Raw genomic sequence first — 26,232 nt, 5'->3', positions numbered from 1 at the left:
AAGTAATATTCTAGAATAAATAAAATTTTGCGAGCAAGAAATTTTTAATTTTTTTCTTAAATTTAAAAAGGCGAAATATATTTTATGTGGATTGTGGATTTATATAAAAATATTTAGTACTAGAGTATTATATTTATTATTTACGTAAGTAAAATGTTTACTTACAAAACATTATATGATTTTTGATTACAATAGAATATTATTGGGGATTTAATTCAATGAAATTATTACACATTCCAAAATATTTATTTAATACTTTCAACTTACTATAAGTAGTATCTAATTCACACATATTTTAATATCAAGATCATTTTGTAATAAAAAGATCTACATATTTTGTACTGGCTATGTTAATTGTATCCTTTAATTGAAAATGAAAATTTTATTTCATGGGTAGCACATCACATCAATTTATAATTACTAATCTTTGTTGAACTATTATCTTCCACAGACAATATTAAATGGTCAATGCTTTGTAGAAAGGAAGATGAATCTAAATTAGATTAAATAAGTATAAATTCATTTAGTATAAAAATATCACAAAACTAAGCAGTTGCTTTACAAGCCGATTTCTTATAATAAGTGAATATTGCATCTTACTCCAGGTTGTACTGATCATAGCGATATAAATAAAACTGAAGTATGATAAAACATATTTCTAACTTAACTATAATTTTTTTTTACAGAATATTGAACGTATTATATTCGCTGATATTTAAATAATAATAATCGCAAAATAAATTTGAACTATAAGGCTGCCTAAGAGATTCAATAAATTGATTCCGTTCAGCAACTTACAATTTTTTATAGAAAACATCAAATAAAATAATATCCACATAATATATAAATATCTGAGCGCTACATTTCTAATATATTAGTATATAATATCCAATATACCGACTACAGTCATAAAAAGTACACAATTTACATGTGACATCACAGATTAGTTACCTCTAAATAATAATTTATACAAACACCAAATAATAGTTAAGTATATATATATCACTGACTTACACAATTCATTTAACTTAGTCTTACTAAGGTCTTTTTGTATTTTCTTTTATAACTATGACCAACACGACATAATAAAACGCATATTTTTACGTTTCTGACAAAATATTTGATAAGATTTGTCATGAAACAATATTGGTCAAAGTTAAATCAATCAGCCTTTCAAATACCGCATCAATGCTAGCGCACATTGAGTCTAAATTGCCATGTTTGTATCCCGTCGACAAGGATGTTTTATCGTGATGTAAGGTACGCCCAATTCGAAGTCGTTTCGTGGCCAGTACTTTAGTTGCGGCTTTTGTTCCGGTCTCTCCTCTGATACGTTGAAGTATGCGAAAAGTACCAGAGCTGTGTAGCTTGCGATGAAGATAAGGACGTGCCAGACTCCGTGCATGTACGGGAAGTCGATGGAGAGCCACGCGTCACAGAACATGCGGTCCATGATCCAAGAGAAGATCGCCAGCAAGGAGATCGCAACGCAGCGTAATCCAAGCCGATACACTCGAGCACATTTCACTCTGAAAAATATAAATACCTAATATAAAATATACTGGGAATCCATGCAATTTCATCATGCAAAATTATAATATGAAATAATTAAATAAATAATTTTGATAATTGTTATAATTGGTGAGTTGTGAGTCATACGCAAATTTGATACATGTGTAATAGTTTACTTGATTTTCAACAGTGCCCGACACGCCGTGCCGTCTACTATAATTTATTATTAAACAATTAAAAATACTAAACATGAGGTTAGTTCAGTTCAGAATTTTTGTAACTATCAACAATATAAAATGACCAGAAATTAGTCACTAGCGGTGTTAAAGCTTATTTTAAGAGGGTCCCAAGTTGACCAGCCATGTAAAGGTCAAGGGAAGAAACTACCTTTAAACCGGTAATAAAGTGTATGAAACCTGTCGGATTTATTTAATTTATTCACATGTTCCTTTTGTGTTGGTGAGTCATCATATAAAATTATACCTACTTATTCAACTCCTTGTACATCAATCCAAGCGCGGGAAAAGCCAATGTCATAAGGGCGAAGGCATTGGCAGCCGGATGCATCACCAAGAAGGCGGTAGATATTACTGAAAGAATACTGCTGTACAATGCTAACAACCTCCTGAAAAAAAAAACAGAATTACTTATCTCACTATAATACCTATTGAACAGTCGTAGATAAAAGGTCGAGAAACACTTTCTATGATTTTTAACTCGATTTGCCTGAGGCTGTATCCTCCGGGAAGGGCGAATTCAGCTTTCAAATCAGGTGTTAATATAGTCGAAATCTAAGCAGGTTAGACTTCAAATCGATAAGTATTCATTTTGCATAGGTCTTTGCGAGCCAATAAGTTGCCCACCGCTGATCCAAAGGATTCGTCATATTAAAATAATTATAATAATTTAGCATATACTAATACAACGCATGTTATCCGTTGTACTTGCTGATATATAAAATATTTAAATCATTTGAAAATAAGTAGTCTTTGCCAGCCCCGAGAGGACAAGGCATGACCCCCAATGAACCCTTCCACTCCATTCTCTCTGGTCCTCTAGTCACAATAAATTATCTGCATGTTTTTGTGACCGACCTGGACATGTAATATAATTTCGTACGTTAATGGTAGTGTACCTAGGAATCGTGATATACAAGGTTTTAAATTTCCAAGCGGGGCGATTGAAAAATTACGTGACTTCGATAAATCCGCAAAACTCACGTGAATGGCGTATGATAAAAGTTTGCACACTAAAAATAACACATAGTTATTTTTCCTATTATCTAAACCTTGAACGAAACCTACATTGAACAAGGTTGGACTCACTTACCGCCATTTTCAAAAAATGATCCCAATCGCTTTTTTCAATCTATCTCCAAAATGGACCAATCAGAACAAAGTTCATTTGACATACTTCAAAATTACTTAGGTATATTGATTGGTTCATTTTCGGAAACGGATTAAAGATTGAGATTAGAATAGTTAATTGAAAACAGCTGTTAGGTACGGTTATGCATACTTACACATGTGTGCGTGTGTATTTGAGTTATAAGCATAGGTATTATACAAATGAACACACATTACAATAGTAAAGAAATAATCTAGTAACAACGTATAAGTTCTTTTTTATTATGGGTATAAAGGCAGCTGTAATGATGATTTGTAGAACGTACGTAATACAACAGATAAAGATTGAATAAAGAACAATACTTAATAAGTAAACAATTATATTATTTTGACTACAAGACGTGTCAAATAGGGACATATGAAAATATTCGCTATGTACTTAATACTGAATCAGTAGTTAAGTTTATTAATTACGCATAACAGATCAAGGTTTATTATTTTTCTGGTCAGAGTATAGAAGGTTATCAATTCATCGATTAATTTTAAGATAGAGAAATACTGTCAACCGAGTGTGTGTGACATGAAATATCGGAGATGGCCGTAGTCGTGCAGGCTCCGCCTATGAAATACTTCAATGTTCTTGGCAATAAACGTTCTTCTTCAGAAAAGCCCCGACATTTTCATTTCCAAAAATACAAATAAATAGGTAAATACAAAATCATGAAAAAACGACGACGGGATGAGTCGCTGAATAACACGTAGTGTAACATATTTATTTAAAAAAATCCACAGCCCTTAATACTAGAGTGACACAATCTGATACACTTATCTTAAGGCCAATAACGTTATGTTACTAATATTCCCCTTAAGAGAATTATCAAACAAGTAGCAAAATCCACCTTATGAATAATTTTCGTTTTGTATCGTTAAAGTTTTTAATAACCATAAAAATGAAGGTTAAGCGATAAAACAACATTAAAATTTATAATTAAGTTGAAAACGGTAAACGGAAAAACTTTGATAACCTTATTAACATAGTAGGTATTAAAAGGACAAGATACATCATGGGCAAAATTCGGATAATGACATTACGTAGAATATGAGATCGCTAGAATATTTTTATTTTCTAACAGTTGTTCAGCAGTGAGTCGACTTATTTATTAATAAATACATATCTAAATTAAGACAATGATATTTAATTATATTACATGTTTACATTGTAACAATTTACGATGGGGCTGTCAAAAAAACATTACGTAGATATGCATAGGGAATTAACTTGGTGGTGGTGGTCACGTAATATTACTTACTGTGAACCATAGGTACCAGAATTCGATTCTGAGGAATGACAATCAATAATAGTGTGCACTGTGTTCTCTTGCAATAGCGTTTGCTGTCGGCGGAACATATTTCAATCTCGTGTAATCAAAAACTCAGATGCATTGAAATGTGTGCCTACTTTGTATATATTAAACCCGTAACCTTTGATCTCAGATTCAAGGTTTTGACGTCATTGCAGATTAAAACATAAAGATCACATTATAACCGAACGTCCCACTCAAAGTGTTTGCTCTATATTAAAAAAACAACAAGTGTGATAACAGATTACAACACAACGCATCTTCATTCTAATGTTAAGTCTAATCAGTTAACACCAATTAAAATACTTAGGTATAAGTTTTACCATCAAGTTTCACTGAACAGTTGTCCTTAAGTTTTTAAATTCTTATATTATTTATTCGAATATTATTCTACTATCTACAATTGGATTGCTTAGGATTATTAGTACATAAATTAGTAAGTGCCAAAACGCTGATCCTAATACGATAGATAAATAAAAGTATAGTAGTATTATAAATAGAATCTGGAAATATTTGGAAGACGCACCACACGGCATTCAAACTCCTAAACTACTACCTATTTCTGCCGGAACTGAGTTTGGACAACTGGACGCTAACAGAGAGACGATAAAAATACGATTAATTTTTGTAAAAAAGTTTTTATTTTTAATTTTTTTGTGTGAGTAAGAAATAGTCTGTCTTAATGGCGTAATGCGCATATGGTACGACTATTGCGCTTGGGTATTACACCTCTGCCTACCTCTGAAAGAGGGAATAGTTATAATGCTTTGGATGTAATATTTATGTAAGAAGTAGATCCAACCAAACCTAATGCAAAAACACAACTGAAAAAGTGGCAGGTAAGCAAAAATCGCTATTTCGATTACTTAGAAGACATAATTATTCCATTTATTTCGGTACTAAACGAAACTAGAGTTTTTTTTTAAATATCTCTGTGCGACCAATCTGGAAATATATACTTTCAAATAAAAAAAGGTTTTTCCAAATCGGTTAATAAATGACCGAATTCTGACATAACAAACATTACAAAAAAAATACAATTCGAATTGAAAACCTCCTTGTTTTTTAAAAAAATGTTTAAAAAGATGATAATAGAGATTCTCAATTCGAGAAAATGTACCTACCGAACTCCACTATATTACATATTTCGCATAACAAGATTTTATATTGGCATAACAATGTTTTATATTGGCATAACAATCCAAGATAGCATACGAGATTCTCTAATTGGAAATTTATAGCTTGCTTAATCCAAACACGGTTTGGATACAGTCCATTTTACAGCACTGTTTTAAAAGCGTAGTTTGTTATCTACCAATACGTCAACATTTATTGTGCGCATTTTATCACTTACTAACGGGCTTTGTGAAGCGAACACAATTACTCAATGCTTTTTTTGTTTATTCTATTTTTTTACATCCTAGAGGGCATTGCACCTTAGAGGTTACTTTACGTAGTCTATAACGGATGATATAAGTACAATCTCATGGCAGCTGTAATTACACTAGATACAATATCTATTCATCATTTCAGCCCTTGAGTCGTCCACTGCTGGACATAGGCCTCCCCCATTGAGCGCCACAGGGACCGGTTCTGGGCCGCCCTCATCCATCGGACTCCGGCGACCCTGACCAGATCGTCGGTCCATCTCGTGGGGGCCTGCCTACGCTGCGTCTCCCGGTTCGTGGTCGCCACTCCAGAACTTTTCTGCCCCAACGGCCATCAGTTCTACGAGCTATGTGCCCTGCCCACTGCCACTTGAGTTTCGCAACTCTAAGGGCTATTTCGGTTACTTTGGTTTTCCTGCGGATCACCTCGTTTGTGATTCGATCCCGCAAGGAAACTCCGAGCATAGCCCTCTCCATTGCCCTCTGAGTGACTTTCAACCTTCTGACAAGGCCCATAGTGAGCGACCACGTCTCACTTCCATATGTCATCACTGGCAACACACACTGGTCAAAGACTTTCGTCTTGAGACACTGCGGTATTCGGGACGAGAAGATGTGTCGGAGCCTCCCGAACGCTGCCCAGCCGAGTTGGATTCGACGAGTGACCTCTTTCTCGAAGTTGGACCTACCTAATTGGACTGTTTGTCCCAGGTAGACGTACTCGTCGACAACTTCAAGTGTAGCGTCTCCTATCTTGACAGGGGTGGGTCTGACATGGTGGTTAGACATGACTTTTGTCTTATCCATGTTCATTCTGAGACCCACTTGTTGGGAAACGCTATTGAGGTCATCGAGCATTGCGCTAAGGTCTTCTAGGGTCTCAGCCATGACTACGATATCGTCGGCAAATCGAAGGTGAGTCAAATACTCGCCGTTGATGTTGATGCCGAGTCCTCTCCAGTCCAGAAGCTTGAAGACGTCTTCCAGTGCAGCGGTGAACAGTTTCGGAGATATTATATCTCCCTGTCTCACGCCACGCTGTAGCTGGATAGGTTTCGAGTACTGATCCTGGAGGCGGACTGACATGGTGGCGTTTTCGTATAGGCACTTCAACACTTCAATATACCGATAGTCAATTTGGCACCTCTGGAGAGACTGAAGCACTGCCCAGGTCTCGATCGAATCGAAGGCTTTCTCATAGTCCACAAACGCTAGACAGAGGGGCCGGTTATACTCCTCGGACTTCTGTATAACCTGCCGCAGCGTGTGTATATGGTCTATGGTACTATAGCCTTTTCGGAATCCGGCTTGTTCGTGAGGCTGGAAGTCATCGAGACTGTTAGCAAGACGATTCGTGATGACTCTCGAGAACAGCTTGTAGACGTGACTCAGGAGCGAGATGGGTCTGTAATTCTTTAAAAGGGTTTTATCGCCCTTTTTAAAGAAGACACCACCACGCTCCTGTGCCATGCCTGGGGCGTGGTACCCTCGTGAATGACGGAATTGAATAGTTTTGGAGAGCCTCTAATATTGGCTGTCCGCCCGCTTTTAGAAGCTCTGCTGTTATTCCGTCATCACCCGGAGCCTTGTTGTTTTCAGCTGCCCGAGAGCCATACTAATCTCGCACAGGTCGATGTCCGGGATGTCTTCGGTATAGTGTCGGATTAGTGGGGCTCTTGGATCTGTGGCCGCACTGCAAACAGGTCGTCGTGTTGACGTGTATAACTGTCCGTAGAACTTCTCTACCTCACCCATGAGCTCCGGTCGGGAAGATATAATCCTGCCGTCCTCGGTCTTCAGTTTGGTCAGCAGGCTTTGCCCAATGGACAGATCCCTGGCGAACACCTTAGAGCCCCTGTTCCGCTCAATAGCCTCTTCAACACATTTAGTGTTGAATTGGCGTATATCACGTTTCAGGGACTTACAGATCTGTCGATTGAGCCTCCGGCAGACTGTCACGTCACCAGAAGACTGCAAGACCATCTTGCGTCTTTCTACCATGAGCTGTAGGGTGGGATCTGAGATCTTTTGAGTTCTTTTTGGACGCTGGGTCTTAAAGAACTTAGACCCAGTCGTCTGGACAGTTTTCACGAGCCTGTTGCTATACTCATCCACATCTACGCACTCACCTAAGCACTCGAAGCGGTTCCGGAGTTCGAGCTGAAAGCTCTCGGGGTTTTGATATGGGCAGATGCTGGTCGGAGCATGGACTTCATCAGTCGAGACCTCTCAAGCGATACGTTAAGATTCAATGTGCCTCTTACCATTCGGTGATCACTCCCGGTTTTCACCGCATTGATCACAGAGACATCATTGAATATACGCCGTTTGGTCGACATGATGAAGTCAATCTCATTTCTGGTAGCACCCTTGGGACTCAGCCAGGTCCACTTGCGCTGACTACGCTTTTGAAGAAGGAGTTCATCATAAAGAGTCCCTCCCTCTCCATGTAGTCGGCCAGCAGCTGACCCCGCGCGTTCCGATGCCCATACCCAAATTTCCCCATTTTCAGCTCGTTGCCGCTACGTGTGCCCAGTTTCGCGTTGAAGTCCCCATAACAACGGTGAAGTAGGTCTGGGAGCTATGTATAGCCCGAGATATATCCTCGTACATAGCCTCCACCTCATCATCGGAGTGTGCCGAGGTCGGGGCGTAGACCTGAATAACCTTCAGCGAATACCGTTTGGTGATTCTGAGTATCAGGTACGCCACCCTTGCCGACACACTCTCGATCTTCACGACGTTGTTTACGAGGGACTTGTGGATGATAAACCCGACACCACCTTGGGACTGCTGGTCGCCCTCCCGGAAATAGAACAGGTTACCTGACTTGAGGATTATCGAGTCCTCCCCTGCCTTCGGACTTCAGATAATCCTATAACATCCCACCGTAACCTGCTCACTTCTTCCTCCAGTTCGACTAACTTCTCGTCGGTCCGCAGTGTGCGCGTGTTATATGTTGCCAGGGCCAGTTTTCGTCGGTTGTGGTAGCCTGGTCTCTGCCGGGGATTCTTAGCACCCCTTGCCCCGCCGTTACCATGACCGCTACCGTAGCCAGGAATAGCGGGGCCGCCGGGGACTAGGGGCCGGTTTTATGTGGCCTTACCATAGGGGTTTTGCCGTAATCGCCACGCTTGGCAGGCGGGTTGGTGATCGCAGTGGCGGAAGTCTCATCACAAGACGCTGCTGCCCGTCTTGTGTCTTGTCACTTCCTTCCGCCGTGTTGGAATGGTTTTACCGCCATTAGTCGGTGGACTACTTGCACTAGTGGTAGTGAGCACCACTAGTGGGCGGTGGGGGTCGTCACGCCCCTACGCCTAATCTAATATATCTATTATTTATAAGCTATTTAAAAATTTTCTTTAGAGCCTGATGACTATCCCAGTCTTCCAGTCTAAAGTTAAATTAAAACATTCTAAAATCCACAACGTGAAACTCCATCAAAGTTAGATGAAATTCATAATACCTAAGAAATTATCTATTTATGTAGCGCATAGTATAGGCATCTTTTTTTCGCGGGGAGAAAACGCGTCATCGCTACTACCACTTGGAGGTTGATTGAACGGTTATGTTGGTTTCACAAGTCTTAGGGCTCAATGTCGACACCCGGGAGTATACCTAGCATCATCCGAGCGAGCATTGGACCGAGTTCCTACCCCTATAATTTTATAAGCCCTATACCGGTATACCAACCAAAACCAGCGGTGGCCTTCTTCGACGTATGCGGGAGTTTCGGTCCCAGAGTATCTTGCACTGATCTAGTAAGTATATAGCTGGGCGGAACCGTCCCTGATACTGAAGGCACAGGGTCTACGCTATGTTTTTTTAAATAAGCTGGGACGTATTCGGCATAGGTTAGCACGGAATATTTATGGAGTTGTATTTTGTAAGTATTAATACCAGAGGGACATGTCAAAGTTATAAACAATATATTACAATTACAAACGAGCGCGAAGGATTATTTCAGCTCGTGTTTTGATGCAATTTCGCTGGCTAATGAGCACTTAGTAATACGTTTTTGTTCTCAAAATAGCATCAGTCAGTGTTAGCATTCTGTCTCGAGTGACGTCATACTTATACGTCGTATTAATGGAGTTACTGTAATAGCTAAAAACGAAGATGCATTTGTAACGATACAAGGAACGACCTGGTGGAATGAATCTATGATCAATTTTGAACTGTCTTTGAACCATGTAGATTAAACTAACCAGAAGTGCCTACATAAGTGAGTGAAGTACATTCGGCTAAGATCGGATACGGGGTAAGATCGTAGAACGAAAAAATACCACGAGAAAATGGTTATTTATACTTTAAATCATAATGTAGGCAGCGACGCAACTACTTTTTGCCTAGCCCTGTATAGGTGTCAAAAAAATAGTGTCAAGCGAAGCTCCAGAGATAGAACACTTTGCGGTATCCGAATCACCCCCATGTATGTTTCTCAATTTTTCATAATTTTCTAGTCACGAATATTTTTCTGAATATTTGAGAATTTTCGATCAGAACGATTAAATGTTTTTCTTGAAAGCTAGTACTGAGCTAATAAAAAAAGATCGCGCTTATACCAATGCCCATTAGTCAATTTAGACTTTCCATAACTTCCACATAGAGAGCGAAAACTGAGCTTAAAATTTTATTTGATAACATTTTTATACATAAGTACTTATGTATATTATCCAGTTGCCACTGTCAGATATATTACATGAGCTGTCCTAGTTACTCATATACCATTAGATTGCATTATCAACAGTTCATATTTTTAACAATTTCAAATCTGAACTAATTACATTGTGATTGTGACCCAGTTTTGAATGACCACAGCCAGTGGATAACATCGTACTTATTTAATTATGTATGCATCATTATGTGATGAAAAAAGATACTTATTTGAAGCAATAAACTGAAAACTAAATGATTAACAAATCAACATTCTCACATGTTAACTACCATAGCATGACTGAGTTGAGTTAATTTTATTCTGCGAATGAATTAACCCAATTATAGGTATGAACTTCAAGGTTGAATTAAAGGCTTCATTATAATTGTATTGTTTGCTTTTCCTGCAAACTAACTAATGTAACTATGAAGTAGGTAGTACATTAAAGAAAACATAATTAATGATTTATATTTATGACAAATAATATATTAGATATTAATGAATAAAGCAAAAACTTTGTACTACTTACTACTATGCGGATGTAGGAACATGAAATTTGGCACTGTTAAAGTTTATATAGAAAAGGGGTGCATAAAGCTAATATTTATATAATAGTATATTACGCATTAAAATTCATTTCAATAACAAAAAGCCTTACACATCATAGTCTTGTTCATAGTTAAAGTTTGAGGTCAAACTAAAAAGAGGTAATCATGTTTATTATTATTTATATGTCAAGAGGAAACATTGTACCCCTTTTTAAGCACACTGCACACACATACATATTACACAGAGTAGTGTGAGATTTGGCATAACTAAAGTTCATATAGAGAAATAGTACAGTGAATAAAATTTATGTATAATGTGTGTAACAAATATAATAATTTCGACAACCAGACAAACACTAGTTAATGTTGTTGCATAAATAAATATTAATTCAAATGTGCCAGAGAAAAGAAAGAAATTGCAAAATATGTTATATAACAATGTAATAATTACCTACCCTGGGTTTCACATACATTGCAAAAATATTACATACTAATTTATTTGGAACTTTCACAAGAGAAATCCATAGCCTAATAAATTTAAAAAAGAAAACACAATTTACTGACTTACCTATTTCCTCCCAAAAATTTTGGAAAATATCTTTTTGGAAAAAACATAGCAAAAGCAGCCATAAACACCCAAAGTATTGCCAGTTCATCCAGAAGCTGACCTGCAATAAGAAATAAGTATTTCACCATTTATATTATGAAAATTTAGACCTAATATTAACCAAATACCTAATGTCTTAATTATATTTGGTCTGTTAATTTTCTATTATGGTTTTTTAATATAAAAACTAGCTTATGCTAGTATACCAGGATAAAGGTCCCACTTTATATTTCGTTGTGATAAAAAGGAGTAAGGTGGGAGTCAGGAGTAATAGCTTCCTATTCACTAATAGAAAATACTAAATTGCTATTAAAAAAAATTAAAAGCATTTAAGTATTTTCTGTCATTAGCATATTCAAACAAACTATTCAGATTTGAATATTAGTATAGAATAGTACCATGTTATAAAATTTGAAGAATATTAATTTATTTTAAGCTTAGTTAATTAAATCCTAGAAACAACCTTACCAACTAAGCTCAATGTGGCATGAAAATATGCTGAGCTCAGCCCAACTATCATCAACAGCACCCACAATACATTTATTCCTGGATTGAAAAATCTTGAATACTCTTGAAAGAGATGAATTAATACTGGCGGAAATAAGAAAAATAAAATGTTGCTCACCTAGAAAAAAATAGAGGCATATTTAACTTACACATTATTTCTTCCTACAGAGAACCTATTTCATGTCCAAAGTACAGGAACATACTACTGGATATAGTGTCATATTGCAGGCTTTTATTATTTAAAGTATTATTGATAATATTTATAAACAAGTAATTCTTACTTCTTACTACGAGGGAAGGCTTTTTGTGTAGTTCTATTTTGTAAGTACTATAGTATTACTTGCTTTAATTTAATTTATATGAAATGTAAGAGCCTGTAAAATATCCTTGGATATGCAATCTCGAGTTATGTAAATGTTATCTAGACTGACAGGCGAATATATTAGAGATGTATAGTATATATAAAAAGAGCGACTACCAAAGATGATTCACATAAAAAGAACAGTATTTTAAAATTAAACTTACTGTATTAACAAACTCCGCTATCATAGGTGAAATAGAATAGTTCGATTCACACCAATCAACTGGCGAACTTCCACGTTCTAAATGAGACCACATTTTTTGTTTTGTTTTGATCCTTTGTTTGAAATAAAAATACGCAGTGGAATTTTATATGTTCAGACGATGTACACGAATATACTTTACAATAATGTTACAGTATCTTTAAATGGTAACCTAAGTTTACATTACACCATCCAATGATTTTAATTCAACGACATATATTTCTTCTTTATTATTGCACTACGAAATTTTGTAGGAACACAAACACGTCTACCTCGGTACGACCGTGTACGTCAAATGTCAACAATGTAAATGTCAATTACTTGGTCCTGTCTATGGATATCAGGGTGGATAGTAATAAATATCTAAATGCACCAACATAACACTAAAAATCCCTAAAATAATTAAAAATCATTTCGCATTATAAAAAGTGCGCTTTTTACCTATATTATTGATTATGCGCGGTACGGTTCGCCGTTCATCATTCGGCATTGCAGCAGTAAAAAAGATAATATCGTGAAAACCCAATTTTATTAAAAATGGTTCGATCAAATATCATACGATCGAGTACATGAAAGATCGTAAATATAACATTATGCGTAGGTAACTATGACAGTTTATTTGTGGTTAAATAAGTTTATTTTCTTAGATTATAATATTAAAAATTAACACTGTGATAACTATCTAAAACCAGTGATTTTTTTTAATAAAATGTTTAAGCAATTCTTGTCGCTCTAATGATGAATATAATAATGTAATGTAATACAATGTGCGCGTAGTTAATTCATCGGAATTCAGTAGTATCCTAAAATTGTTTGAGTGGATATTGTTATTTTTTTGTGTCATATTTTGTATAATATAAGCTTTTAATAAAAGAAATTTGAAAATAATAAGTCAGTTACTAATCTATACTAATCGCAGTCGTGTTTATTCCGCGTTGCCTTAGATTCCTCAATAAAAAAACGTAAATTGTTTTTTTCAATTCGAATTGGCAACACTAATTGTCTTTACCTAATTTTATTTTTTATAATATATCGTCGGTGATACTGCAATACCGCGTAAGTAACAATTGCAAATACCGCGGAAGTACGAAAAAATCAAAATTGAAATTTCGCGCCTATGAATTCTAGACAGCGATTGGCATCGTCACGTGTAACAACGCGAGCGCTATAACCAATCAAATCGCTTCAAACTACACTTGTCGAAACCGCGTGAGTTGTGGACTGACGATTTTATCCTCAATACCGCGTATCTACACAGCATTACTTGAAGCGTGTGGTCGTTGTTTGTGCCTCCGTAATATAAGTGATTTTCATTGATATTTTGGGATCCAACGGTAAGTAAATGTTAAACTTTGATTTTTTAATACCTTAGGTACAATTTGAAAGCATTAGTTGATTTAAAACTTATCTTATTGAATATTAAAAATGTTAATATTTTTGTAATGGTAGTAACGCGGTATTTTAACATTCTCTTTGCATAATGATTTGCCTACTTACGCGGATTTAACACTCTCATTGTAACTCATTTTTCTTCTGTTTAGGTAAAAAAAATATTATGGAAGAGATAAATGATGATGGTATGAAGGTCACAACATTGAGGGATCTCCAAAAACGACGGCAAGAACTTCTTCGTAAAAGGCAGAGTGTTTTAGACAAAAATCGTTCTCAAAATCCAACCATATATACCTATCATAATATACCTCAAAAAATTCATGAGTTACCCAAAAACTTAACAGATGTTGATGAGGATATAGCTAATTGCGATACGTTAACAACATGTTTTCCCATATCTCCCAGTCAGGCTTCATTCACTGCCATTCCAGATGCACATACAGAACAAACATTTGTTGTTTTACCTCCAGACTATACTAGTACTTCATCTACTTTTGTGCCAATATTCACTGAAGAAGTGGCTACAGATTTTACTCATTACGATCCCAGTTCTTCATCCAATATTATCCCGAATGTTGCAGAAGAAACAGTTATACAAATTCACCTTGAAAATCCTAGCACTTCGTCCACTGATGTCCCGCCTGTTGCTCAAGAAACCATCGTACATTTTTCTCCCGATGACTCCACCACCGATCCAGACTACGTGCCGTTATCTGATATTACTAACATAGAACCTATGGAATCTAATGATCCTGAATGGTTTCCAGAAAGAAATTTGGAACCAGAAGCTGGAAGAGACTCAAGGAAAAGAAAACGTAAAGCTGACTCTGAAACCTGGAAAAGACAACTAAACAAGAAGGATAGAATGTTAGGAAAAGCTTATCTTGGATTTAAGAAAGTAGGTAATAAGTACCATCAGAAAGAGCCGAAACCTGAAAGATCTATGGGCCCTAAGTGTATGTCAGCATTTTGTATTCGCAGCAAAATTTTTTGCCCAAACCTATCTGAAGACATTAGAAAGGACGTTTTCAATCGTTTTTGGAGCATGACATGGTTTGAGAAAAAAATGTATGTAAGATCAATGATTGACACGGAACACGTTAAAAGGAAGACTATTGAAGGCAATTCTAGACGATCAGATACTAAATTATATTATTTACAAATAGATGGCAAAAAGGAAAGAGTTTGTTTAAAGACATTTCTGGCGACCTTAGGCATAAAAGAGTGGACTGTTCGCTACTGGCTTGGTGATAAGACCCTTGTGAATTCGGTTAATTCGAACCCGGCCCGATTTCGCATAATTCTAAACGAGATTCTGTCAAATGCTATTTATCTTTATTACCCAAATTACCCTCACATTATTGTCGCCAATCAACCACGAAACAGTATGTAGAACCGATAATACAATCGAAAGCACAATTGTACAAGTACGAATATTCGTCGTCAGAAGCCAAGCCAGTAGCCGAGAAAACTCTTTTGACATATTAAGTGAGGAAAATATAGCTCTTTTTCAGCCAAAAAAAGATGCCTGTGATTATTGTAGTTCGTATGCAGTGGGTAATGTTTCCGAAGAAGATTATCAGCGTCACGTCGAATTGAAAAATTTAGCTCGAGCTGAAAAGACTAAAGATAAAGAAATTGCAAAACAAGGGATTGCTCATACTATTACTGCAGATTTGCAAGCCGTGAAATTATGTCCTACTTTGTCGGCTAGTGCGCTATATTTTAAAACCAAATTGGCAGTGCATAATTTCACAGTTTTAACATTGGTACTAACGATGTTACCTGTTATTGGTTCGACGAGACCGCCTGTGATCTGAAAGCTACCACATATGCGTCGTTCTTTGTAGATTATATAACGAAATTGTTACAAGATAATCTTAAGGATGTAATTATATGGACGGATGGTTGTACTGCGCAGAATAGGAACAGTATTGTTTCTAACGCTCTCCTGAGATTAGCGATGGATAAGAAAGTTACCATTACACAGAAGTATCTGGAGAAGGGCCACACGCAAATGGAGGTGGATTCGGTGCATTCACTTATTGAGAGAAAACTCAAAAATGTCGAGATTTTCCTGCCATCGCAATATGCAACTATTACCAAAGTTGCTCGAAAGAATCCTTTTCCTTACAAAGTCGAACAACCCGATCATACCTTCTTCAAAGACTACAGTGTTAAAGAGTACCAAGTTTACGACTCTATACGCCCTGGGCGTGTTTCTGGCGATGATTGTGTTGTGGACTTGCGAGTTTTGAAATATAATCCTAATGGGACTATCGAGTTTAAAAAGCACTTCGAAAGTGAATTTACTCCACTACCTCGAAGACCAAAGAATATTTCTACATTGATAAGCAACGTACCAAGGCTTTATGAGTCTAGATTGCCTATCCTGGAAAGTAAATATGAGCATTTGCAACAATTAAAGACTGTTATTCCTCGTGATTGCTATCAATTTTACGATGATTTACCCTCTAAAAAAAATAAGTTCCTATATCAAGATTTAAGATCTCATTAGTTTAAGTTTCTACTTAATTAGTACCAAAACTTCGTTAGATGTTTTTTAAATAAGAGTATTTCCAAATGTAAGATCTCATTACTTACTACTACTACGTAGTATGTAGAACTTATATTTTTCTAAACTTTGTTAAAATTATGTTTTTGTTGTCTTCTATGTATCTACTTATTAAGTTACTTATTTAGTAGGTACACTTTTTGTTTCTAAATGTTTATTTTATGTTTTTGATGTTTCTATAGTTATTGTAGGCAGTTTAAAACTGCTTACATCTAAAGTTAATAATATTTTTACTTATTTTGAAATATATGAGACTGATATCGTGTTCAAAGACGCATAAAAATAATATTTTTGAATACCCAATCTTTTATTTTATCCCTCTTACAAATAAGCGTAAATAGTGAAAATGCTCAACAACAATTCATTTACGATGATTCAATACCGCGAAAGTGAATTTATTAATCGTCTATGAGGTTTTCTTACTAATGGATCATATTGATAGCTAAAGTACATCAATTTACAATTAGTTTCTAGTTCAATCAGCCGAAGATGTAATAACGATAAATATATATTCAGTTTTTTCGCTCTCCTGTAAAATTTGTCACCCATCAGTTACGCGCTATTAGCACCTGTGGCTTACGCGGTATTGCAGTATCACCGACGATATATAAAAATATTATGTTTATGATTCTGACTCCATGGTATCTTACCTTATCCGATTTCCGGTGAAACAAATTTTATAAAAATCCATAATAGCATCTGTGTGCTTCTCAGAGTGTGCTTAGATTTTTAGAATGTGGCAAAAACCCAACACAACTCCTTTCGTTTTATTTGAATTAGTTGAGAGAGTAACACATGATTAAGTATATTATACATAGCCAAGCCGCTAAAACCCATCTATAGGGAATTTGATTCTTCTCATTACGGAAACGGACACATAGGTATCTACGCGGGCGGAAACTGCGAGCATAAAATATAATGTAGGTAGGTTCTGAGAGGTAGTAGGTACACTGGTAGATACCTACCTACTTATAAATAAACAAACTTTATCGGTTTATAGTTCTTACTTTATATTTTATCCTAAGCATATCTATCCACATCTCGTACAGATAAGTGGATATAATATGTTATGATTTGAAAAAATATACAAATGAATGTCAAGACGGGCAACGCGCTCGCCATCGCCCGGTAGTACCTACATAAGTATCACGGTCGGCTCAACAATAACAATCACGACCCCAAGTTTGAATTACGTACGCTACCACAGCGTGGTATTACTGCGTTCAATGCTTATCACCTTCCTAAGTTTTTTCAAAGTTTGTCTAAACTCTAATGGCTACAATATCCATGTAACCGGAAGACAACAGTCACCTAATAACTATTAGAGACTTACCACCCGTAAGTACAGTAGTACACTGGTGGTAGCTTTCTCGTATGCGAAGGGCTGTGTAGGTACCACCGCAACGTCTATTTCTGCCACCAAGCAGCAGTATGCATGCACTGTTGTGTTCCGTTTTGAATAATTAAGCATTATGAGATTTAACATCTTCGTCTCAGAGTGACGAGCGAAATAGCATACCACGCAGTATTTAAAGTTCTGTATGGTGTTGGTACTGTTTGCATGTCGTATGGTTTACCATTAGCCCAGCGGCATGCTCGTCTCGTCTTTCTATAGTAATAAAAAAGGAACATACTTTATTGGGACTTAAGTAATACTCTCCTGAGTAATAAGTAAGCCTGAGTAATATATCAGGATAAAAACTATCGGTTTGCTGAATCTAATGGAAATTCTCCTAGCCTATGCAGATGTAGCAAATGCGTTTAATTGTAATAAACATCCATATTCCTTTACCTACCTATTGAGTATTCAGTGACTACTTTCCGAGAAAGTTGCAAACTACGAAAATGTTGTCAGTTTTACCTAACATTATCTCAACATATAATGTGCCTATATGTAATATCTACTATACCTACTTAGCAACATTTTCGTGGCCGTCGTGATATTTAAATGTAAAACCAATTTATTTTATATATTTTTGGTGCAGCATTATGTAGTTCTGTAACAAAATTTCCGTGACTACAGGTTTATATATTTAACATTTAAGAATGTATTCTGCTTCTGGTGTTACGGGTAAGGAAAAAAGTTAATTAAATAATACCTACCTTAATATACATTCCTCTAAGTGAAAAACAGGTATGTTAAAATCTAAAAGAATAGGTTCATAGGATGTACCTAAATAATAAAGTTTCCCTATTTTACTTTTAACGTAGCTACAGAGATTGTAAGCTCCGTATTGCAGGTTAGACACAAATAATAACTACACCTACTTACCTAACTCAATTCCACAACAAATACTTACTTAAATAGATTATAAAAATAATATGTACTTATATCAGATTAACACCTACTCACGGAAAGACTAGTGGGTATCTGGGTTAATAGTATTCATTTAGTCGTTTAGTCGTTGGTATTATAGGCATTCCATTTCAGGACTAGGTTAGACTACTTACATCGTTGATGATGTAAGCTTACCTACTTTCTTTATTTCCCGAAGTGGTAGGCTGTTTTCCCCATGTATATTCAGCACCCCATGATGTTAAAAGAGAGCCAACAAATATCGCCACATGAGACACACTTTCCTGACTTCGGACTGATGTTGAGTAGATAAATCTAATATCACTTAGGTAATAATCAAGTCCGAAAGCTCAGCATGGCAGTTGCACCGATAACTGCGCCTCCGACGAAAGCATTTTATTTACTTAACACAAAATTCAAATATGCCGTTACACCTATAATGTTGCCAATAAGTGTTAAAAGTATAATGTTGTGTCAAAAATAATAAGACTAGTTTGGATACGAGAATTGGAATAACACATAAAACATGATATGTTATATTTGGCTATTAGTTTTCCATATTTCCCAATAGTTACGAAATAAAATAAAAACATGAATGTTTACGTTTTACGAATAATTGCATTACGTGTCTAGAATGTCAAAGGGGAACAGAATCCCTAAGGCTTAAGACCTTGGGTACGATACTCTTTGGTTATACTCACCAATCACCATTTACGCAACGAAAACTGTTACCTAATACGAAGGTACGATTGGGACATGTCTTGCATGTATTATCATATAATGTTCTTCGTCATGTTCCTACGTACATACTTACGGCAAGGTCATGGTCACGCGATACACCCTTGGCCCTGACCCTGGAAAATTCGTCCTTCGCATTGTTTGTAAGGTTCATGCACTTGATATCGGTAATTTTTGCAGAATTGTAGATACCAGTTTATATTCACAGGTTCCTACTATTTTATTAGATTAAAATTAATCTGCAAAAAGGGCTTAACAAAACTGTGATAAATTAATAAAACTTTATACCTATTGGTTATATTAACAAATATGTATACTTGTCATCCTACCCATTTCATAGAACAGTCTTATTTTCAACAATATAGACGCAGCAGAAGGGTCGGACGTGGATCTAACATTATCCCCTAGCAAGCAAAGCGACTTTTCGAGTTTATGGTCAAGTAGCACCTTGGGTAAGGCTGTGTTACAAGGCAGGAAACTTAGAAATGAGAAACCAAGATATATGTCTCAAAATCAAAGCGATGTTATTAACATTGATTACATAAAAACACCCCGAGATTGTCGGACGCAGGTACCAACTTTACATTAACCTTAATTTCATAATGTATGTCGAGTATATAACATTGCCAAGTTGCTTGGCCTCAAATTAAAAGCAATTACGGTTAGTAGGAAGGCAATATAGAACACAGTTAACAATTGTAACAAAGTCCTTAATTATTTTTAAGATCACATGATTTAAATATCTATTTTAATAAAATTGAATTTAAAATATACCTACCACAAATTCATCATTCCTATTTTTTTTTACTCTTCAGATCAAATATTACAGGAAGACAAAAAAGGAATATTCATTCTCCACAGTCTAATATTTTATTAAGATCACGCTTAACAACTTACAATCAGAAAAGAAAACCTTTTTGTCAACCAAAAAGAGCACGAAAGAAAAGGAAACCTCGTCGTTGTCCACTTAGAATAGCTGAATTAGCTGTACCATCAAAAAGACAATGCCTAGACACATGGAGAAACAAATATTATATATTGCCTGATTTTATGGTTAGAATTCTTTCTTCCGGTAACCGTATCATTAGACAAGCAAAATATAAAATTATCGATTAGTTCGATCGCAAAGAATTCGTTTACCTACGTCTACCGTTACGTAATATACTTAATTAACAATGTTAAAACTAGACAATGATATAGATTGATTATGGATTTCTGTTTCAGCAATCAATAAAAATTGTATCAGTTATTATGATCCCATATCAGAAAGTAGTTGGTACTAGTTAACAGATTTAAAAAGTATAATGGCTTCGAAAACCGTTACGAGCAAATAGCTTAACTGACTTTTTAATTTTTTATGATTCTAAGCCCTTATTATAATATTATTATTATTATATTTCTAAGTATAGAAAAATAATAGGTACAGAATAAAGGAAAAGTCCTGGTTATGCTATCTCCACATTTATTACAGATGTTACAAAATGATTTGATTATTTTATTTACAAAATATTATGTAAAGTTAATATTTTCAAATATAGGTGGAAAGATTAAAACAACATGTTTTGGATCAGAGACCAATTGTTGAAATATCTGATGCAATATATTGTTTCAAGACACGGACACACAGACCTCCACCAAAAAGGTAAAATAAAACAATACGTCAAATAATATGAGGTAAATATAATAAGCGTTAAATTAAATGAATTCTAATTATAAAATGCAGGATGTGTAAAAACGAAAAATTTTGAATGTATCTCGAATTATTTCCAAGCGGAAACCAAAACCTTGTGCGCCATATTTGGTCATAAAATAGCTCTGTACCTAAATAAACCTATGGCTATAAGCTTGACTCCTCGGTAAGTCAAATTTTACTTTTACTACGTATGTAATTATAAAGTTTGGAGGTATGGTCGACATGAATACAGAATCTTTTTCAGTTTGGAAAGGATCTCGAAAATAGTTTCAGATGAAATATGGTATTTGCTACGAAAAAAAATAAGCATGAATAAGACTGTGAATCAAAAAATTCTTTACGAAACGGCTGCAAAAGTTGGTAATATTTTAATTAAGTATAGCCAAATAACGAATGTATAAGATATCGTTAGTAAATATATGTTTCATTAATTATTTAAGGTAAGTGTATGGATGGAACTGATCCTTGAAGAAACTACTTACAAGCTTCAAGAGGATGAATTAGCTGGTAATGATAATATTGCACTATGGTTGCACTGAATATAAATGAATTACTTACCTATGTAAATTAGCTTTGCCCACCAAACCATAAAATATTGTTGATTTTTCAATAAAAATGGTCCTTTGTGTTTTTATTTTAAAAAGTGAGACATCTAATAAATATCAAAATAGTATGTAATGTACCTAGTACTTTACAGTTTATCTATTATTACGTTATTTTGAAAACGTTTTAATACATTTTGATTTTTTTTAGATTTAGAAGAAGAAATAGGACCAATTTTGGACCTTATAGATGACTTAGTTGAGAATGCATTGGTAAGCATACTGTGTTGAAAAATCTTACTTCTCTTAAGGCGATACCTCAAGGTCCATATTTCTGCCTTTAAAATTTCGTCATATTAAATTTTAAAGGCCGAAATATCCATGATTATTAATTATTTTTACGTTTTTCTTTCAACTGCGAGAACTAATCACTAACTAGACGTGAATTTAAATTCTTTACTTGCCAATACTTGTTTAGTTACCCAGATTAAAGCCGAAACAAAATGTATGAAAATGGACCTTGAGGTATCGCCTTAATCTATTAATACTGGGTATAAAAAATGTAACGGAAAAGACTTCTACACGAGTGAAGGAGAGAGCAAAACTAGAAATATTAAGGGTTTTAGAGTTTTTGACTAATCAAATTTTTGTTATCAGGAAATTTGTGTCCCAGATTCATTACATTCCGTGTTAAGCGTTGAAGAATCGAAACAAAGTTCACTTACCGAAGAATATGAGGAAAAGGCTGCATCTGAAATCTCTTTTCGGAAAAACACATGGTTTAGAGGAGTTTCAGACAGTGGGTGAAGATTATGATGTAATGGAAACCCAGAATCAAAAACCAACAGACTATAATGAAATACTTCAAAATGAAGATATAATATCAATTTCAAATTTCTTTAGAAACGAAATTCATGATATTATTCTAAACATGAATGACGAATACAAAGATAACTTAAAGGAAGAGAACATTTTGACTGAGGATGGTTCTTCACAGATCAGGCTACCCGATACTGACACAGATCAATTTTTAAATAGCTTAGTGTTGCAAACAGAAAATGAAAGCTCATTGCCAATTCCCGAAGATGTAAACGATACTATAAATGATACACCCAGTAAAAACATTATGCTAGATGACATTTATATTGATATACCAGAAGCGAATATTGAAGAACAATTGGAGAATAAAGCTGACACAGTTAATCTAAATGAAGAATTGGAGAATAAAGATGACACAGCCTATCTAAATAAACAATTGGAGAATAAAGACAAAACAGCCAACCTAAATGAACAATCCGAAAATAAAGATGACATAACCTATCTAAATGAACAATTGGAGAATAAAGATGATACAGCCAATGTAAATGATCAATTGGTGAATAAAGATGACACTGCCAATATAAATGTGAGTGAGAAATCTCAAATAATTTCTGAAGAACAAGATGAGGACAATAACAAAAAAGTAAAGTTTTCAGATATAGATATGGGTAATTTACTTTAATGTATCGTGATATAAATCGATGTAGTTCTATTTTCGGTAACGGCAATCTGACATTTGTTAAAGGTTATTTTTTCGTAAACAATAGTTAAGGAAACTAAATAATATTTATTTTTCTAGGAACTAGAGGACAACTAGAAATTCACAGGTATATTTAACAATGCTATTTCTCCATAAGCAATTTGATCTTAAAATTAAAATATACTTTTTTTCCGTACAGTGACACACATTTGTTAGATGTGAATATTGATAAAGAGAAAGAACAAGTATCATGGAAAGCTTCAGCTGATAACATAAAATCAAGTATAATTTTTGCACCGCCGAATGAAAATTTGCTAAGTAATAAATCTATAATAGCTAATGTATTAAGTACTTATTAATTAGAGGTTATTTACATGAAGATGGTTTTATGTGTTTAGGTGATGCAGACGAATCTTGGCCTGAAAACATACCGTCGCCTGTATTAAGACCTAGTGAAAGTATCAGTCGATCAGTAACGTCTCTAGGTAGAATATTAGAAACTGAAGAAAAGTTTCTTATATCGTCTGAATCGGATGACGTACCAAAAAATTACAAAGAAAAAGTTGATCAGAAAATTAGGAATACAATAGAATCGCTTAAAACAAATGGATTAAATCAAACGTACGAAAATAAAGAAACTGACGATAAAATTACAAAAAAGAAAAGAAAACATGAATCGAAAGAAAAAACTACAGAAGGACTACAAAAAAGTAGTTTTTCCCGCGATTCTAAAAAGTTAGCTGGTACCAAAAAGGCTTCCCCGCCTAAAACTACCGGAAAAATTGAGAGACCCAAGGAACTTCCAAAAGTAGACAATAAAAAACATCTTTACAAATATAGTGCTTATAATAACGAAGTTAGTAAAAATGATAAAAAAGATTCAAATAAAACAAATAGATTGGATCGGAATAAAAATATAGCTCAAAATAAACTAAATAAACCTGCCTATAAACAGCAACCGCATGAAGATAGCCACATTGAGCGGGCTAAAAGCAACAAGGAAACCTCTAGAAATCAAGGAAAGCAACACAAGCGAGACTATAGTAAGTACTAACTACTGAGCTTCTACTGTAAAACATGTATCTAAATATACTAAAAAACAAATTTGTTTTCTATGCTTAGTGACTATATACAAAGTATTTTGGTATTTCTCTCTGTTCTTTAATTCTCATTGCATTAGCTAATGTAATGAAACTAAAGAAAGAAGTATAATTTTATAGGATAGAAAATGATGTTAATTTTGTGTTAATTCGATAAATTGTTTACGCTTTGCAGAAGTAAATGAAGCAACAGCACCAAATTGGCTAAAGCATAAGCGTGCCGATGTACACGAAGATCGTTAGTAAACTACTTTGAATAATAATAATATATTATTCTTTGCCATAGTTTTCTATTTAGGGCTCCTGTGGTTTTTGATTAATCATCGGACAGTTACCTTGTACTTACAGAAGGTACTTTAATACGAAGATGATAAATAATCTTCAAACTCGCATTTCACAGTAACGTTCGGCATGAATCAATACGAAATCCGAAAATGGTGTAAAGACTTAGACCGCGAATTCGGCAGATTTGAAATCTGGAATGATTGGCTGAAATGCATGTCAAGAAATTTTATAAATTTGCATCAAAGCCAAGGTAAATTGCCAAGCCAATTGTTATTTATTTAATTAAATATTGAGGAATGGGCATTATCAGAACTTTCAATGGTCGTAATTCAGTTCCACACAGTGCTTTTTATATCAAACACTACTGGGAAGTCGTGGCTCTTACAGTCGGCCTGATGCAAGGTTTTTGCTAGGCTCTCTACCAAACTGTACAAAAAACATTTTACTGGATTTCAGCTCTCTCTAGACGAGTAACTCGATGTGATTTTAAACGCTGGATTAAATTTCAAAGAAACTTGGATAAAAATGTGTGTACATGGGCAAAGTTACATCGCCGCACTCAACATAGGCTCAATCAAACTATTTATATTTGTGTAAAGCCATCCGAGGTAAGTAACCCATCGCAAATGTTTAGTTATAGTACAAATGTAGTAATGTCCTTATAACATCAATCGTTTATTTTTAAGTGCTCAACAAAATATTATAGAAAAACAAACACTCTATATCGACTAAGTAGCTCATTCATCATCTTTTTCCCACAAGTGATAGAGATAAGCTATCAATCAATAATTATCAGCATGAATAGCACGCGGGCAATTCGCGCGGATTAACACCAGGGAATACTTTAAATGGTTACCACTATCTCGTCGAAGACCAATGTGGAGTGGGACCTAAAAACTTGCAGATCATAAGGGCGTTGAAATACACTGAGCTCAAACAACTTTGCCTACCCCAACTACCTTATATCATCTTTTTATGGTAGAAGCGCATCTTTGATATTAATAATGCTAATTACTATAATTCAGATTGCGAGTCCGAAACGGTATCCTAGTCCCTGTTTAGGCAGAAGCCCAAAGAAATCACCGCCAAGTCCACATTGCAGCACATACAGGAAATACTTTTAGTGCTAAATTAGAGGTATAATATAACTTATATTACCTATGAAAGTTAAGTTTAATACACTGCTCTAAGATAACTAAAATACTACGGATATCTATGGCTCATATGGACTTTACCTTTTATTTATAGTGTTGTAGTTTTTATTATAGTTTAAAAATATTAATCAGTGAAACATGCCGAGTCTTTGAGTTAACATAGACAATGAATATAAAGAGCTTCAAATGCGTTTACACCTTCCAAGCGACAATTGACCTTTTTTCTCATCAGACACGTTTGTTAGCCTAACAAGGGTCGGCTTATACAAAATACAAATACACCGGACTTTAGGATGAGCGCTTTAGGCGCTTGCAACGCTTGGTAATTATGTGACCATGCTGATGGCAAGCCACTAACGAGTGACGAACCTCGGCTCAGGACGGCCACTGACAGAGGATGGAGATATCAGCGATTATGGGATGAGCGTACTACTTGGCACGCGGGCCGG

The 26,232-nt window shown here is 35.1% G+C and overlaps 4 protein-coding genes across 5 annotated transcripts; 3 read left to right on the top strand and 1 right to left on the bottom strand.

Moving 5' to 3' along the window:
• Positions 1 to 227: 227 nt before the first annotated feature.
• LOC115443746 (alkaline ceramidase) lies at positions 228 to 12,785 on the bottom strand. Its single transcript, XM_030169290.2, has 5 exons — positions 12,452 to 12,785; positions 11,888 to 12,044; positions 11,381 to 11,480; positions 2,000 to 2,137; positions 228 to 1,529 (listed from the first exon to the last, which is right to left on the bottom strand). Exons 1-5 carry the CDS (start codon positions 12,542 to 12,544, stop codon positions 1,208 to 1,210), a joined length of 810 nt encoding a protein of 269 aa, XP_030025150.1. The 5' UTR covers positions 12,545 to 12,785; the 3' UTR covers positions 228 to 1,207.
• Positions 12,786 to 13,524: 739 nt separating this feature from the next.
• On the top strand, positions 13,525 to 16,399 carry LOC115454616. The gene is made up of 3 exons (XM_037442786.1): positions 13,525 to 13,823; positions 14,031 to 15,064; positions 15,803 to 16,399. The coding sequence occupies exons 2-3, from the start codon at positions 14,045 to 14,047 to the stop codon at positions 16,397 to 16,399; spliced, it is 1,617 nt and encodes a 538-aa protein (XP_037298683.1). The 5' UTR covers positions 13,525 to 13,823; positions 14,031 to 14,044.
• Positions 16,400 to 20,307: 3,908 nt separating this feature from the next.
• LOC119190538 lies at positions 20,308 to 22,547 on the top strand. Of its 2 annotated transcripts, XM_037442633.1 has the most exons (7): positions 20,308 to 20,543; positions 21,029 to 21,132; positions 21,214 to 21,346; positions 21,428 to 21,539; positions 21,624 to 21,690; positions 21,937 to 21,998; positions 22,383 to 22,547. In XM_037442633.1, the coding sequence occupies exons 2-7, from the start codon at positions 21,048 to 21,050 to the stop codon at positions 22,530 to 22,532; spliced, it is 609 nt and encodes a 202-aa protein (XP_037298530.1). In that variant the 5' UTR covers positions 20,308 to 20,543; positions 21,029 to 21,047; the 3' UTR covers positions 22,533 to 22,547. The 2 variants fall into 2 exon arrangements, with proteins under 2 accessions (XP_037298530.1, XP_037298531.1); XM_037442634.1 differs by lacking the exon at positions 21,624 to 21,690 and having other exon boundaries at positions 21,428 to 21,543.
• A 109-nt stretch (positions 22,548 to 22,656) lies between these two features.
• Positions 22,657 to 25,766, top strand: LOC115443749 (uncharacterized protein PF11_0213). Its single transcript, XM_037442785.1, has 9 exons — positions 22,657 to 23,212; positions 23,344 to 23,371; positions 23,444 to 23,562; positions 23,643 to 24,104; positions 24,165 to 24,287; positions 24,520 to 24,582; positions 24,745 to 24,879; positions 25,086 to 25,237; positions 25,655 to 25,766. Exons 1-9 carry the CDS (start codon positions 22,657 to 22,659, stop codon positions 25,751 to 25,753), a joined length of 1,737 nt encoding a protein of 578 aa, XP_037298682.1. The 3' UTR covers positions 25,754 to 25,766.
• Positions 25,767 to 26,232: the final 466 nt, after the last annotated feature.

This window comes from Manduca sexta, chromosome 25 (assembly GCF_014839805.1).
Source record: "Manduca sexta isolate Smith_Timp_Sample1 chromosome 25, JHU_Msex_v1.0, whole genome shotgun sequence".
NCBI lineage: Eukaryota > Metazoa > Arthropoda > Insecta > Lepidoptera > Sphingidae > Manduca > Manduca sexta.
The sequence above is the reverse complement of the archived record's forward strand: the minus strand, read 5'-3'. Positions and strand labels throughout refer to the sequence as shown.

Excerpts from the sequence above, each read along its gene's own strand:
- LOC115454616 (XM_037442786.1), top strand. The coding sequence starts at position 14,045 with ATGGAAGAGATAAATGATGATGGTATGAAGGTCACAACATTGAGGGAT. Across the intron at positions 15,065-15,802 it reads TAGATGGCAAAAAGGAAAGA|AATAGGAACAGTATTGTTTC; the intron begins GTTTGTTTAAAG and ends TGTACTGCGCAG.
- LOC119190538 (XM_037442633.1), top strand. The coding sequence starts at position 21,048 with ATGTTTTGGATCAGAGACCAATTGTTGAAATATCTGATGCAATATATT. Across the intron at positions 21,691-21,936 it reads TCAAGAGGATGAATTAGCTG|ATTTAGAAGAAGAAATAGGA; the intron begins GTAATGATAATA and ends GATTTTTTTTAG. Across the intron at positions 21,999-22,382 it reads ACTTAGTTGAGAATGCATTG|GAAATTTGTGTCCCAGATTC; the intron begins GTAAGCATACTG and ends TTTTGTTATCAG.
- LOC115443749 (XM_037442785.1), top strand. The coding sequence starts at position 22,657 with ATGAATGACGAATACAAAGATAACTTAAAGGAAGAGAACATTTTGACT. Across the intron at positions 24,288-24,519 it reads GCAACACAAGCGAGACTATA|AAGTAAATGAAGCAACAGCA; the intron begins GTAAGTACTAAC and ends TACGCTTTGCAG. Across the intron at positions 24,880-25,085 it reads AAATTTGCATCAAAGCCAAG|CTCTCTCTAGACGAGTAACT; the intron begins GTAAATTGCCAA and ends ACTGGATTTCAG.
- LOC115443746 (XM_030169290.2), bottom strand. The coding sequence starts at position 12,544 with ATGTGGTCTCATTTAGAACGTGGAAGTTCGCCAGTTGATTGGTGTGAA. Across the intron at positions 11,481-11,887 it reads TGCCACATTGAGCTTAGTTG|GTCAGCTTCTGGATGAACTG; the intron begins GTAAGGTTGTTT and ends TTCTTATTGCAG. Across the intron at positions 1,530-1,999 it reads ATGTACAAGGAGTTGAATAA|AGTGAAATGTGCTCGAGTGT; the intron begins GTAGGTATAATT and ends TATATTTTTCAG.